Here is a 16,450-nt window from a genome sequence, read left to right as displayed (position 1 = left end):
ACAACTGGGCCACCGACTTTCTCAGCCGCGAGGATCTCGCGGCAGGAGTGGTCCCTACACCTGGAGGTATTTCTTCAGCTCTGCAGTCGTTGGGGAACCCCGGACGTAGATCTGCTAGCTTCTCGCCTCAACAGGAAGGTCCCACAGTTTGTATCCAGAGCTCGAGATCCTCTCGCAGTGGGCGCCGACGCTCTGGCCATTCCTTGGTCACAGTTCGAGCTCCCCTACCTGTTTCCTCCCCTGCCTCTTCTTCCCAAGCTGTTGAAGATCAAAGCAGAAGGAATTCCAGTCATTCTCATCGCCCCGAATTGGCCCAGAAGGTCTTGGTTCGCGGACATTGTCAACCTTCTCGCGGACGCCCCCTGGAAGCTTCCAGACAGGGCAGATCTGCTGTCTCAAGGTCCGATTTGCCACCCCAATTCTCGGCCACTCAATTTAACGGCGTGGCTGTTGAGACCGAAGTTTTGAAATGGGCAGGATTCTCCGGTCGAGTAATTAATACCATGATCCAAGCCAGGAAGCCATCATCTTCCAAAATTTACTACCGTACTTGGAAGGCCTATTTCACTTGGTGTGAGGCCCATAACATCGTGCCTATGTGCTTTTCGCTCCCTTCCGTTCTGGCGTTTCTTCAGGCAGGGCTGGATGCGGGGCTTGCTCTCAGTTCCTTGAGGGGTCAAGTTTCGGCACTCTCCATTTTATTTCAGAAGACTTTGGCCTCCCGCCCTCAGGTCAAAACCTTTCTTCAGGGCGTGACTCACACGGCCCCTCCGTATCGAGCGCCCGTAGATCCATGGGATCTTAATCTGGTTCTTGAGGTTCTGCAAGGTTCTCCCTTTGAACCTCGCATAGAAGTCTCCCTTTCCCTTCTCTCCTGGAAGGTAGCCTTTCTGGTGGCCATCACCTCCATCCGGCGCGTTTCGGAATTGGCGGCTCTTTCTTGCCGCTCTCCTTTCCTGGTACTTCACCAGGACAAGGTAGTTCTGCAGCCTCCGCCCTCTTTTCTTCCGAAGGTGGTGTCCTCCTTTCACCTCAATGAGGATATTGTTCTGCCGTCCTTCTGTCCGAGTCCAACTCACCCTCGGGAGCGGTCCCTGAACAAGCTGGATCTGGTCAGGGCGATGAGAATCTGTCTAGGACGACTTCCTTGCGGAAGACAGACTCTCTTTTCGTCATTCCAGATGGGGCGCGGAAAGGTCACCCAGCTTCCAAAGCTACTATTGCTCGCTGGATTAGATCGGCAATTTTGGAGGCCTACCGGGTTAAGCATAGAGTGGCCCCTCCAGGGATCAGAGCGCACTCTACCCGGGCAGTGGGTGCTTCCTGGGCGGTACGCCACAGAGCCTCCGCACTGCAGCTTTGCAGAGCTGCAACCTGGTCTTCGGTTCACACGTTTGTGAAATTCTACAGGGTCCACACCTACGCTTCGGCGGACGCCAGCCTAGGTAGAAGGATTCTGCAGGCAGCAGTGGTGAGTCCACTGGCCTGATGGAAGTTTGTTTCACACCCCAGGGACTGCTTTGGGACGTCCCATGGTCTCTGTGTCCCCCAATAAGGCGAACGAGAAAACAGGATTTTTGGGTTGCTTACCGTAAAATCTGTTTCTCGGAGCCTTCATTGGGGGACACAGCACCCTCCCATGTTCTACAACTCCTGTTCTTACTTTGGTTGATTGGTTACAGTTGAGTTGTTTGTTCTGTTCTCAATCTATTCTGTTTCTTCTCCTACTGCTTTCTCACTAACTGAGGAATTCCCTGCCGGTCGGTGGGGTGTACACTGCGGAGGAGGAGCTAACCTTTTTTTGTGCATAGTGTCAGCCTCCTAGTGGCAGCAGCATACACCTATGGTCTCTGTGTCCCCCAATGAAGGCTCCGAGAAACAGATTTTACGGTAAGCAACCCAAAAATCCTGTTTTTTGCAGTTTTTAAATTAAAATTTTCAGTCGTTATTGAGACATTATCGTTATGCCTAGGAGCCCGACCACCGCTGCTGTCTGACTTGTAATCACTGTACTGTAACTGGCCTATTCTGGCCAGGTGATAAGCAGTACTTGTGTTCTGCTGCATAACAGCGGTGGTCCGTAAGGCAATAAGCTGTAAATAACTGTTACTTAGGTCCTCTATCTCCACCAGTGTTAGTATCTCAAGAACAGCTAAACATTTTAATAAGCTGTAAATTGCAAAATTGTTTGTAGTTGCATTTCAGTATCTATCGAGTTTTGAAAATGAGAATCTCCCATTAATGCTATTTGTTCCTAAAAAAAAGAACAGAAAAGGGAATGTCTAAAGGCAATAGGGGATGGTTTAGTTAACTTCATTTATAGGGAACATTAATACATCTGTTCTTGTAGTGCCATAATTTTTTTTTTTTTTTTTTTTGCATAACTACACAAAAACAATTTCTGTGCATTAGGTCATGGGTACGTGGTGTATTTTTAAAATGGCAGATGTATGCATACCAATATGTTTTGATATGGGAAATGGTATTTGGTAAGTTGTATGTCATGTAAGCTAAAAATTGAAGAGTGGAGCAGTCGTCGCTAAAAAGCAGCATTCCTCTAACCATTTTCGTGTGATTTTGTAAGTACATGTATCGTTTACTAAATGTCTCTTAGGGAATCAGTTCTTGAAACTTCACATTTCACTGTTTCTTTGCTGACAAACCTTTTGAAGGGAATCTGTCGCCTTATTTTTGGCCTATAAGATGCGGCCACCGCCATCAGGGGCTTTTCTACAGCATTCTGTAATGCTGTAGATAAGCCCTCGATGTAACCTGAAAGATAAGGAAAACCGAGTTAGACTATACTCCCTGGGGGGGCGCGGTGCGGTGGGTGTTGTGGTCCGGTCCAGCGCCTCCCATATTCTGGCGACGACTTCCTCCTTCTTACTTCTGCCGCGGCTCCTGCGCAGGCGTACTTGAATTGCCCTGTTGAGGGCAGAGTAAAGTACTGTAGTGCGCAGGTGCCAGACCTTTCCTGGCGCCTGCGTACTGCAGTACTTCACCCTGCCCTCAACAGAGCAGAGAAAGAACGCCTGCGCAGGAGCCGCGGCAGAAGTAAGAAGGAGGACGTCATGATGGGGGGGCGCCGGATCGGATCCCGGGTGAGTATAATCTAACTCGTTTTTCTCATCTTTCAGGTTACATCGGGGCTTATCTACAGCATTATACAGAATGCTGTAGATAAGCCCCTGATGGCGGTGGCCACAGTTTATAGGCCAATAAGGAGGTGACCGATTCCCTTTAATAAAATCTACCGTTCAGTTTACCCAGCATGGTCTGGTGGTCTTCCTTGGTTATGCAGATTAAAAGAAAGAATAAAATGTTTTGAAGTGGAAGTTTAGTCAGAATGAAAAGCTATTTCATAGGAGATGTGGAAGATGACCGTTTTGAAGTTGGACCCACTACTGATTTCCATAATGAAAGGCTCAAAAGATCATAAAGTGGATCTTTTCATATACAGCTCTGGCAAAAATTGAGACCACTGCTAAATCTTAAATGTGTCTGATTTTTCTCTTTATAGGTATATTTTTAAGTAAAATGTAAATTGTTCTTCTATAAACTACTGACATGTCTCCGAATTTCCAAGCAATTTTGTATTTTTTTTCTGAAAATGAGAAATGGTCAAAATTACAAAAAAAAATGCAGTGCTTGCAGTCCTCAAATAATGCAAAGAAAACAAGTTAATCATTTAGAAACAACAATACTAATGTTTTAACTTGGGAAGCATTCAGAAATCAATATTTTGTGGAACAACCATGATTTTTAATCACAGCTTTTCTGCGTCTTGGCATGCTTGACACCAGTCTTTTACACTGCTCCTGGCGGAAAAATTTGAGCAGTTCTTCTTTGTTTGATGGTTTGTGACTATCCATCATCCTCTTGATTACATTCCAGAGGTTTTCAATAGGGTTCAGGTCTGGAGATTGGGCTGGCCATGACAGGGTTTTGATGTGGTGGTCTCTTAATTTTTGCCAGAGCTGTATACTCAAGGTTCTGTCTATCGGGCAGCATGTTAAAAAGAGAAGAAACCTTTAGTTACTTCCCAACAGCTGCTATTGTCAGCTCTCCCTCCATAAGAATAGTATTGCTGGTTTTAAGTGTTAGATTTACTTTATAGAATAAACTCAAATGATGTAATCTCTGCACCTTACTGTTAAATTTAGCAGGTTAATATCTCTCACTTTGGATAAAAAATAGTTTAGTTGGTTCACAGAAATGTGCAATGTTTTAATGGAAAAAAAAAACTTCTACATATCTTTATGAATTAATTTTGAAACACAACATTTTTAGATTGATTTGGTGTTGTTGTTTTTTTCCCCATTATAGACCGTAGTTACTTGTTTTGTAGTTAGCCACATTGGATCCCTAGAGGTCAAGTGTTCATGCAGCACCAAAGGGTCACTATGCTTCATGTTTCACTTTGAAAACCATCAAAATGCCTTGTTTAAGGTTGTAAATGCTGACTATGCTTGAAAGTCAAATTTTATTTTTTATTTTAATGCAATCAGTTAAGTTGCCTAAAATAATTGACCAATTTTAGAATAAAAAAAGGGCAATAAAGCTGTTTTATGTACTTTAGTTCAGGTGCTGCTCAGAAATATTCTGACCGGACTGAGATTTATCTCAATAGATACCAATTTTAACTTCCAGATTTGAAGCCTTAGTTGATTTTTTTTAACTAAGGTTACAGAAGTTACATCACAACATATGTCAATCATTTGACACTCATACTAACTCTTTTTGTTGCACTATTTTCCTGAAAGAACCAACTTCTTGTTAAAACAGGCAAGAAGATATGAATCCAAAGACAAATCCTCTAAGAAACACAGATCTGATGACTTTGATAAAGAGCATACAGACAAAGTGAGGGAGAGGCTTAATTCTTCAGAAAATGGAGAGGAAAGACATCGACGAAAAGAAAAGAGATCGTCTAGAGCTAGAAGTCATTCCAGGTCTCGATCACGTGACCGGTAAGCTTTGTTGAGCTTCTAATGTTTCATTGGTTATTTTAATTAAATTTATTATGCATACTTTTCAGGGATGTGGAGTCGGTAAGCCAAACCTGCGACTCCGACTGCTCAATTTCCCTTACACCGACTCCACGACTCCGACTCCCACACATATTGTTTATATTTAAGTGATAAATTTATTGTAGTACAATGTGAACCTCAGACATTTAATCATTTTTATGATCCAATAATCAAGATATTTAGATAGAACAGAATATATATTGGTGTACTACCCGGTTTTCATTCTTTTTGGTACAGATACGATATGGATAGACAGATATGGATAAATGGATATATAGAGCAGATTTCTAATCTGCTTTTGCTATTGAAAACATTATCTATGAGCTCAAAAACCTTTCAGGTGATGCAGTTTTTTTAAAAAGATGATCAGCTTTTGCAGCTGAAAAACGTATCCTCAAAAAACACAGGAAAAATGCTGTGTGTGAATGTAGCCTTAGATCAGGAATATAACAGCCATTTATAGGACATTTCATAACTTTCCCAAACTCCTATGAAAAAATATTCAGCATATTCTGCATTGAACTACTGTACCCAATTTATTATATATTTTAGGAGTCGGAGTCGGTCCATTTTATACCGACTCCGACTCCACCAAAATGAGCACCGACTCCACGACTCCGACTCCACAGCCCTGATACTTTTCTTCGCATGTTAAACCTCAACACACTACTTTTTTTAATCCGTAGCACTTAAGCCCTGTAAAAAAAAAAATCAGACTTGTCCAGGCTGAAACAAAAACTGCATTCGCTTTGTGACTTCACACTGATGAATTGTGACAGTGTACATTGACACTCTCAATTTCCCTGTATTTCCAGTGCACGTAACCGTATTTATCTGATTAAAATACTTGTGGTCTTTGGCCGGCTAGACTCATCAATCTGGTTTCTCTCAATAGAAGAGATTTTAGAGCAGCATGATGAGCCTAGATGGCACTTGACTTCATGTATACACATCACATAAATGTGGTCATGTGACCATCTGTTCGTGCAGGCAAATGACAACACTTTGCATGCTGTCGCGATTCTGCAGTCACTTAGACACGACATCCAGATTTTTAAAAAAAAAAATTGCTGTCCATTCTAATAATTTAGGACAAACAAATAATACAAACTAATATTCCAAACTTTGTATTATCTTATCAGAGTAATGGTTTTCTTACTCCACTGATATGCCTCTTCTTTATCCTTATGCTACTTGAACTAATCATTTTTATTTTTGAATAAAAGTCTGTCAAAATTAAATGGAAGTCTAACTGAGGAGGAGTGAGAGACACGCACAAGGCCCAGTCCTGGATTCAGTTACAATGTTGTTTACTGTGCTTATTGTCCTTCATGCTACTGCAGATTCTGAGTATATGCTTCATAGACAGCATAGGAGCATGAATCCATCACTGTGTGTATGAGATCATAGCAGGTAGTCTGCGCACTAGCTCTGAGATAACTAAAAAATCAAGAGACCGTGCAAAGGGGGAAACCAATGGTAATGTAAGATACAAGTCATATAATGGTCAGAAATTTAGTGTTTTACACACATAGCAGCTTATTGTAATGTCACCATAACTGCCTTACATGCTTTTACTTCTGAAAGCAAATGTTGACAATCTTTTACTAATCTTAATTTAACCATATCATATTACATTGATAGCTCATTAACAATCCTTAACAGAGCGGTTGATGTTACAGGCGGCACCGTAGTAAAAGCCGTGACAGAAGAAAGTCCCGATCGAGGAGCAGAGATCGTAAAAGGCGACCTCGATCTCGTTCAAGATCTAGATCCAGGCATCGCCACAGGAGTAAGAGTAGAAGCAGGAGTCGGTAAGTTTCCAAATTTATTAACTTGTATTATGTGCTTGTGTATAACTTTCAATTAAGTGATCTGTTTTGATACCTTCTAGTGAAAAAAAGAAGAGACTTGACAAACCTAGAAGGCACAGTAGAAGCCGAAGCCGGACACCACCTAGTCCACCACCATTTCGAGGAAGAAATACTGCAATGGATGCACAAGAAGCGCTGGCTAGAAGGTAAAAATGTTACAGGGTAATTTTTGGTCTGTATTTTCCCCCAACATAAGTTTACAATCCATTATTTATTTCTTCTAGATTAGAGAGAGCAAAGAAACTCCAAGAGCAACGTGAAAAGGAAATGGTTGAAAAGCAAAAACAGCAAGAAATGGCAGCAGGTAAAGCCCAATATTTATTATACAGTATCTAAAGTTAGTAGTAAAATGTGTCCTTTACTGTTTAGCAATTCTAAATGCCCATTATTGTAAAGTGCTTCTGTCATAGGACAATCGCTGAGCAGTTATCTCCTGTGCTAGGTACATGCTTTTATTAATGTTTTCAGTTTGTTTTGTAATTTTAAAAACAGTACTCATTGTTTTTGCTGCCTCAGAATAAAAACACCTATTACATGAAAGCAACAAATGGCTCAACAAATAATGAAGATTTTAACCCCCAAGGGTAGTTTGCACATTAATGACCGGGCCAATTTTTACAATTCTGACCACTGTCCCTTTATGAGGTAATAACTCTGGAACGCTTCCATGAATCCTGGTGATTCTGACATTTTCTCGTGACATATTGTACTTGATAGTGGTAAATTTTCTTTATGACTTGCGTTTATTTGTGGAAAAAAAAAACGAAATTTGGAGAAAATCGTGAATTTTGCAATTTTCCGACTTTAAATTTTCATGCCCTTAAATCACAGAGATATGTCGCACAAAATAATAAGTAACATTTCCAACATGTTTACTTTACATCAGCACAATTTTGGAATCAAAATTTTTTTTTTGTTAGGAAGTTATAAGGGTTAAAAGTTGACAGCGATTTCTCATTTTTACAACATTTTATTTTTAGGAACCACATCACATTTGAAGTCACGTTGAGGGGTCTATATGACAGAAAATACCCAAAAGTGACACCATTCTAAAAACTGCACCCCTCAAGGTGCTCAAAACCACATTCAAGAAGTTTATTAACACTTCAGGTGCTTCACAGGAATTTCTTTCTCGCTTCATTGGGGGACACAGGTTACCACGGGGTGTATGCTGCTGTTGCTAGGAGGCTGGCACTGTGCAAATAAGGAAAAAAAATAGCTCCTCCTCAGCAGAATACACCTACGGACAGGCACAAGGCAATCCAGTTTATGCTTAGTGTCTGCAGGAGGCTGGCTTGGATCTAACACCAGATCCGCAGTGTTTTTCCTTTACAGGTTTTTTGTGTGTTTATTAATCACTAGCTGAAGAGCCCGGCGCTGCCCGGGCATGGCATAGTAACTAACTGTGGTTAGTTATAGCAAATTATAACTATCCTCCATCCCATAGTCCCGTGCCCATATACCCATCATACATATCCACGATCCCATAGTCGAGTGCTCATATACCCATCACACATCCTCCATCCCATAGTCCCATGCCCATATACCCATCATACATATTCTCCATCCCATAGTCCCATGCCCATATACCCATCATACATATTCGCCATCCCATAGTCGAGTGCCCATATACCCATCATACATATCCACCATCTCATAGTCCCGTGCCCATATACCCGTCATACATATCCTCCATCCCATAGTCCCATGCCCATATACCCATCATACATATTCTCCATCCCATAGTCCCATGCCCATATACCCATCATACATATTCGCCATCCCATAGTCGAGTGCCCATATACCCATCATACATATCCTCCATCTCATAGTCCCGTGCCCATATACCCGTCATACATATCCTCCATCCCATAGTCCAGTGCCCATATACCCATCACACATCCTCCATCCCATAGTTCCATGCCCATATACATATCCGCCATCCCATAGTCTCGTGCCCATATACCCGTCAAACATATCCTCCATCCTATAGTCAAGTGCCCATATACCCATCATACATATTCTCCATCCCATAGTCCCATGCCCATATACCCATCATACATATTCGCCATCCCATAGTCGAGTGCCCATATACCCATCACACATCCTTCATCTCATAGTCCCATGCCCGTATACCCATCATACATATCTTCCATCCCATAGTCCCGTGCCCATATACCCATCACACATCCTCCATCCGATAGTCCCGTGCCCATATACATATCCGCCATCCCATAGTCCCGTGCCCATATACCCGTCATACATATCCTCCATCCCATAGTCCAGTGCCCATATACCCATCACACATCCTCCATCCCATAGTCAACCATTATGACATCATAATGAGCGGCGGCAGGGCTTGCAACCTATGATGACATCAGCGTCGCCATGGCAACCATTGTGACATCATAATGAGGGGCGGGGCTTGATACGCACACACTGCTTCCCCAGTATGCAAATAGGGGCATTATGACGTCATAATGAGGGGCGGGGCTTGACATGCACACACTTTTTCCCCCAGTATGTAGATAGGGGCAAAATTGTTTGGTGAATTGGAACGCGCAGGGTTAAAATTTTACCTCACAACATAGCTTAGGACGCTCTCGGGGTCCAGACGTGTGACTGTGCCAAATTTTGTGGCTGTAGCTGCGACGGTGCGGATGCCTATCCCAGACATACATACACACATACATACACACTTTGAGCTTTATATATTAGATTTTCCCTTTATTTTTCAGACTCAGCTCTTCGGGTAACAGGGTGCAGTTTTTCTCACCCTGTTTTCCCACATTTATGCGGCCGAGAGAGCAGTGTGGTATCACCCACTCTCGGACCCGTTGACAGGACTTTGTCCCCTATCCTCCTTTGGGGTGTTTCAGGGTGAATGGAATGGAGGATCTTCTGTTCCAGGACCCTCTCTCTCCCGAGGGTTCCTGATGTGATTCTCATCTATGAAGAGGAGCCGGATTCAATAGCAGGTAGTATGACTTACCCCCCTTCCCCCTCCCCGCAGCAGCGCTCACTGGTATAGGCCCCTGCAGCTCCTGTTATCTCCTTCTTCCCGGGACCAAAATTCAAATTTCTCCTTCGTCTCATTGGGGGAACACAGATACTGTGTGTGTTGGTGTATGCTACCGCCATCTGGAGGCTGACACTAGGCAAACAACACAAGGTTAGCTCCTCCCCTGCCGCATACACCCTCGCCCTGATTGCGGGCAGAAACTAGTTTTTTTGCTTAGTGTCTATGGAGGCACACGTCTGGTCATTTTTCTCCAGACGTTTTTTTTTTTTTTTTTTCATGAAGATTAGACAGGGGCAACGGATCCTATTGAAAGGGTCCGATTTCCCCAAACCATCAACGGGCGAGCACGTGCGAGTGGCCCTCCACGTATCCTCTTCCGCGACGTGGGACATGATGCCCGACCTAGCCCTGGCCACCCCTAGGTATGGAAACCATAGGCTGTACAACGGCACAAGTCGGTCCGAGCGGCCCCCCACTGCTCCACCAACACTAGATGGAGGTGCTGCAAGGCGGCAGACGGTCCCTCTCCTCGGCCCTGCAAGCTGGATGGAGTCAGGGTGCCTGCACCGTCCTGGATCCCCCCACCTCCCCAGTGGTTTTTCATACCTGTTGGCGTCCCGGATGAGGGTACAGGGCGTGGGTGGGCTCTGCGCACTGCGCAGCGCATTACTGCTAGGCCGTGCGTGAGGGCTCCTGGGCAGCAGGGAGATTCAATTGGAGCAGCGGTGTGCTGGCAGGCCTAGAATCAGGACTGGCATATCCCTCCCCTGTCCCATTCCTCCTGTAGGTGACGATTGCAGACAAGCGGAGGTGCAGTGGGCCGCGCGCCGCTGTTGCCCCCCGCGGGCAAATGCTAAAAATTTAGCCCGCGGCTTCGGCCGGGGCGGAAGTCCCGCCCCCGTCCTCGCAGCGTCGCTTCCGGCGGCCCGCCCCCGGGAGCCTGAGCGGGCGCCGGATAAATTGAGGCCCCAGCTTCAAATCGGGGTAGGCCACGACCGGTAAAGTGGTCGGCTTGCCCCACAAAGGAGCGCAGGAGCGGTGGCACGTGAGGGGGACGCAGGAGCGGGTAAGTGCAGCCACGTCTGCGGGAGCACACTAGAGACTCAAGGGGCGCTCCTCCCCCCCTCTCTATATTGAAGAGGAAAAAAAAAAGGAAAAACTGAGACTAAACGCCTGGCAGATGCATTATGGCCGGGAAAGGGAATGCACACACTTTCCTCTACGCTGCATGCATCTCCTGTAGGGCCGCGTTCCCGCAAGCGCAGAGCAACAAGTTGTGCGAGGCCTGGGACTCCGAACGTGCCCAGGAGCCCCCTCCCCCCCCCCCTCCCCCGGCAGCAGAGTCCAGGGAGCAAAATCTCCCGGAATGAGCTCTATCATTATCCCAATCTATGGCATCGCTTACAAGGGCGATCGAGTCGCTTCAAGCCTCGAATGGAGGCAAGGATAGTGGCTTGCTTGTCGGGGAGGGGTCCTCCACCTCACAAGAACCTTCGGCCTGCAGGGGCCGCTTTCATGCCAGGCAAGTAAGAAGGAAACGGGCCCACACGAGGTCTCCCCGTCTATCCGGTGCCTCGGCATCCGGGAGTTCAGCATCTCGCTCTCCCTCTCCAATGGTTGGGAGCAGGCATAGTTCGGATTGTGACTTAGACGAACCGCTGGGCCTAGATACCCTGGGGTGTCGAGAGACATTGGACAGCCTCATTGAAGCTGTCAGTCAAACCCTTGGGGGTGAAGGATGAGGTTGCTTTGGCGTCAAGCCATAAAGTGACAAGGCGACCTCAGAGTGTTTGGTACTCACCCAGAATTTGAGGACATAGTGCAGCGTCACAGAGAACGCCCAGATAGACGCTTTTCGGGCCAAAAGACTATAGAGGCAAGATATCCATTTGCCCCGGAGCTCCGTAAAAAATGGACGGTATCACCAGTGGTGGATCCACCAGTGTCGCGCCTGGCCTCGAAGTCTCTTGTCAGTACCGAGTGGCTCGTCCATTAAGGACCCCACTGATAGGCTCATAGAGAGCTTGGCTCGATCAGTTTTTGAGGCATCAGGGTCAGCGCTCGCCCCCTCGTTTGCAGCGACGTGGGTAACCAAGGCCATGATGTCATGGTCAGAATCATTGAATAGGGCCTTGCAGGATAGAGACCTGCTGGCGGAGGTGTCAGAGGTCGCAACTCAGATTGCTATGGCTGGAGACTACTTGATCAATGCTTCCTTGGATGTGGCCAATTGTGTGGCATCTGCAGCCGCTAACACTGTAGCCATTAATTAGGAGAGCCCTTTGGTTAAGATCTTGGCGAGCCGATTCTATCTCTAAGAAGATTGGGGAGAAGTTGGATCAACTCATCTCCGACGTAACAGGGAAAAAGCAGCTTCCTCCCGCAGCAGAAAGTTAAACATCCTTTTCGCCAGGCCCCGGCATGGTTTCGGGCCTTTCGCAGCACTGGATAGTCGGCAGCCGCCAGTTCGGCCGGCCCAAGTCGCTCCAACCAAGATAGGGAGCGACAGGTCCCATATAGACCCAATCCATTGGGAAGGATGCGCGCGCCAGCTCTGGCCGAAAGGAACCAAGCCTTAGAAATCCTCAGCCAAATGACTCGGAGCACATTGTAGGCGGCATCAACAGGGTGGGCGGCCACCTGCTTTTCTTTCGCCATGTCTGGGTCGACGTAGCACACGATTCATGGGTGGCGGAACTGGTGTCTTCGGGGTACAAGATAGTTTATCAGGTACCCCCTAAGACGTTTTTTTCTGTTCCGACTTCCCAAGGTGAAGTCCCGAGCAAAGGCGTTGCTGGGGGCCATTGATTCACTCCTGTACAGAGCACGAGAGGCCTCAGGGTTTTTATTCCAACCTATTCGCAGTTCCCAAAAAGGATGGGACGGTCAGGCCGGTTTTGGACCTGAAGCTCCTGAACACATACATCAGGGTCAAACATTTCAGGATGGAGTCTCTCCGTTCAGTTATCTCGGTCATGGTGCAGGGAGAGTACTTGGCCTCGGTCGACATCCAGGATGCCTACCTATACGTCCCCATTTTCCCGCCGCATCAAAGGTTCCTTCGATTCGTCATCAATGGCCAACACTTCCAGTTTGCAGCACTGCCCTTCGGGCTAGCCACCGCCCCCAGAGTGTTCACGAAGGTAATGGCAGTCGTGATGGCCGTCTTACACTCTCGGGGCATAGTCGTCTTGCCATACTTGGACGACCTCTTGGTGAAGTCCCCTCATTTTGGGCATGCGAGGAGAACGTCAGCATTACGCTGGATACGCTCTCCCACTTAGGATGGTTGGTCAACAGGAAAAAGTCATCTCTCGTCCCAGCCCAGAGGATTTCCTTTCTAGGGATGATCTTCGACACTTCCCGAGGGTCGGTAATTCTCCCTCAAGACTAAGCCCTAGCGCTCCAGCAAGGAGTCCAGAAGCTTCAGCAGCCAGTCCCTCACACCATTCGCTTTGGGATGAGGATACTAGGGAAGATGGTGGCAGCAATAGAAGCAATTCCGTTAGCCCAGTTTCATCTTCGCCCACTACAGCACGCCCTCTTGGCAGCTTGGGACAGGAACCCGTTTTCGCTCGATCAGCAGTGCCCGCTGTCCTTTCAGGTCAGGCAGTCACTGGGGTGGTGGACGGGCAGATCCTCCCTTCAGGGGTACCTTCCCCCCAGAGCTTTGCCTAGTGGTCAAGACCGATGCCAGCTTCCTGGGCTGGGGAGCAGTTTTCGCCACCACACGGCTCAGGAGCCAATGGTCACAACAGGAGGCACTGCTCCCGATCAACTTGTTTGAAATGCGAGTGGTCCGGCGGGCGCTGCAACACTTTCAGCACGTCCTAGCAGGACGGCCCATCGGATTCAGTCAGACAACGCCATGGCGGTGGCTTATGTGAATCATCAAGGGGGCACGTGCAGCAGGGCAGCAATGCGCAAGATAGGATATGTGCTTCAGTGGGAAGAAGAGAAGAACCAGTCAGTATTATCGGCAGTCCACATCCCAGGCGTTGAAAATTGGGCAGCAGACTTCCTCAGTCGGCAGGAGGTCGTGGCGGGGGAATGGGCCCTGCACCCCGAGGTCTTCCAGCAGATTTGCCAATGATGGGGAACTCCTGACGTGGATCTGATGGCATCCAGAAGCAACGCCAAGGTGCCCATGTACGTCGCTCGGTCACGGGATCCGCGAGCGTTCAATGTGGATGCGTTGGTTCTACCATGGAACCAGTTTCGCCTTCCATACCTGTTTCCCCTGTTGCCATTACTTCCAAGGGTCATCAGGAAGATCAAAATGGAAGGGGTTCCAGCGATTCTGCTGGCACCAGACCGGCCCCGGCGGGCATGGTACGCAGATCTTGTGCAGCTGCTCACCGACGTCCCATGGCGACTGCCAGAACGCCTGGATCTACTGTTCCAGGGACCGATCTTCCACCCGAACTCGGGCCCTGTGTTTGACGGCATGGCCGTTGAATCCTGGATTCTAACACAGGCGGCGGGGTTCGAGCGTGAAGTGGTCGCTACAATGATTAGCGCCAGGAAATCTACCTCGGCAAGAATCTACCATCACACCTGGAAGATTTTCTTTGTTTGGTGCCGTGAGCAGGGGTTTTCCCCCCTGACATTCTCTATTCCCAACATCTTGGCTTTTCTCCAATCAGGACTAGATGCGGGTCTAGCCCCGAGCTCCCTTAGGAGACAGATTTCGGCGTTGTCCGTTCTTTTCCAGCGGAAGATTGCTACTAATAGGCAGGTGAAGACTTTCATCCAGGGAGTCTCTCATTTTAGTACCTCCCTATAAGGCGCCAGTGGGCACCTGGGACCTTAACCTGGTCCTGAGTGTTCTGCAGGAAGCTCCTTTTGAGCCACTACAGGATATTTCTTTATCATTCCTCTCTTGGAAGGTGGTGTTTTTGGTAGCCATTACCTCCATTAGGCGAGTGTCTGAGTTGGTGACGCTGTCTTGCCGAGCACCTTTTCTAGCTTTCCACAAGGATAAGGTGGTGCTTAGACCAGCTCCCCCCTTTCTTCCGAACGTGGTGTCCTCCTTGCACATCAATGAGGATATTGTCCTGCCCTCGTTCTGTACGGCACCGGTGCATCGCGTGGCAAAAGCTCTTCACACGTTAGACCTGGTGAGAGCACTCAGGAGGTACGTGTCGCGGACGGCACCCTTCCGACAGACGGATACGCTGTTCGTGCTCCCCGAAGGGCGCAGGAAGGGACTCGCGGCCTCCAAAGCGACCATAGCCAGATGGATCTGTTTAACTATTCAGGAGGCCTATCAGGGCGCATTTTACTCGGGCAATGGGCGCCTCTTGGGGGCCTCGGCGGAACTGGTATGCAAAGCAGCGACCTGGTCCAGCCTGCACACATTTGCCAAACATTACAATATTCATACTCAGGCCTCAGCGGATACGAGCCTGGGTAGAAGGATTCTCCAAGCAGCGGTAGCGCACCTTTAAACAAGAGGTGCATGTAGCTTGGATCGGTGAGTCAATCTCCCACCCAGGGACTGCTTTAGGACGTCCCACAGTATCTGTGTCCCCCAATGAGACGAAGGAGAAACATGGATTTTTGTGAGTACTCACCGTAAAATCCTTTTCTCCGAGACTCTCATTGGGGGACACAGCCCCCACCCTATTAGCCAAGTTGGCTCTTGTTTATTTAATATGTATTTCTTTGTGAATGTCAGGGTGGTTTTTCTTTGCCAGACATATTGTTTTCTGCATTAAGGCTGGCTGATATGTTCTCCTACTGCTTTTACACTAAACTAGTTTCCGCCCGCAATCAGGGCGAGGGTGTATGCAACGGGGGAGGAGCTAACCTTGTGTTTGCCTAGTTTCAGCCTCCAGATGGCGGTAGCATACACCCACACACACAGTATCTGTGTCCCCCAATGAGCGTCTCGGAGAAAAGGATTTTACAGCGCGCTGTCCGAAATTTTACAGCAGTCTTCCTCTCCAGGCTGTTCTCCGTTCAGGTCACGCCCCCTCCGGTAGTCGCCCTATCAAGGGGCTCCTCTGTCGCACATGCCCCCAGCCTATCGCGGCAATTATCCCCTGCACGTCCTCAGTCCCAGTCACGACTGCCTGCCAGCCACAGCCTATCGGCGCTATACTTTAGTTTTTTCCAGCGCCGGGACTGATGCGCAGGCAAGGGGGGGTGTGCACAACAGGCTGGTCACACCCCCACAGGCGTGCCAGCCTATTGGGACACTGCTTTCTCTTTCTTCTGCCTGGCACGCGCCCCCCACACCTTTTCTGCGTGCCCGGCCTGACAGGCCAATTACAGGAAGTCTCTGACTTCCCTCACTCCTCAGGACGATAACCCCACCCACCGCTCGCTCGCTTCAGCGCGTCTCGTGGCCACAGGGCAGCGTTCATCTTGCCAGCCGAGCTCCTGCAGCGTCTTCTCTGCTACTTGTGCTCCTGCAGCGTCCCCAGGGATCCGGCAGGGGACAGAGCTACCTGCGCTGCTGCATCGCTACATGTCTGGTAGGCTCTGCATTCCCCATCTCTGGCCACTTTTCTTACTCT

At 47.8% G+C, this 16,450-nt stretch overlaps 1 protein-coding gene across 2 annotated transcripts in view; it reads left to right on the top strand.

Annotated features, from left to right (window-relative positions):
• The window catches only part of RSRC2 (arginine and serine rich coiled-coil 2), a 65,247-nt gene that overhangs the window by 12,562 nt on the left and 36,235 nt on the right, over window positions 1-16,450 (top strand). The window contains exons 4-7 of one of the 2 annotated variants that reach the window (XM_073586038.1): window positions 4,786-4,970; window positions 6,713-6,844; window positions 6,925-7,050; window positions 7,129-7,208. In XM_073586038.1, the coding sequence (XP_073442139.1) occupies window positions 4,786-4,970; window positions 6,713-6,844; window positions 6,925-7,050; window positions 7,129-7,208 (523 nt within the window). Of the gene's footprint in view, window positions 1-4,763; window positions 4,971-6,712; window positions 6,845-6,924; window positions 7,051-7,128; window positions 7,209-16,450 lie in introns of both variants that reach the window. The other variant, XM_073586039.1, reaches the window with a different exon arrangement.

The sequence above is a fragment of the Dendrobates tinctorius genome, unplaced genomic scaffold, assembly GCF_039654945.1.
Source record: "Dendrobates tinctorius isolate UK_male_01 unplaced genomic scaffold, ASM3965494v1 ptg000090l, whole genome shotgun sequence".
In the NCBI taxonomy this organism is placed as follows: domain Eukaryota; kingdom Metazoa; phylum Chordata; class Amphibia; order Anura; family Dendrobatidae; genus Dendrobates; species Dendrobates tinctorius.
The sequence above is the reverse complement of the archived record's forward strand: the minus strand, read 5'-3'. Positions and strand labels throughout refer to the sequence as shown.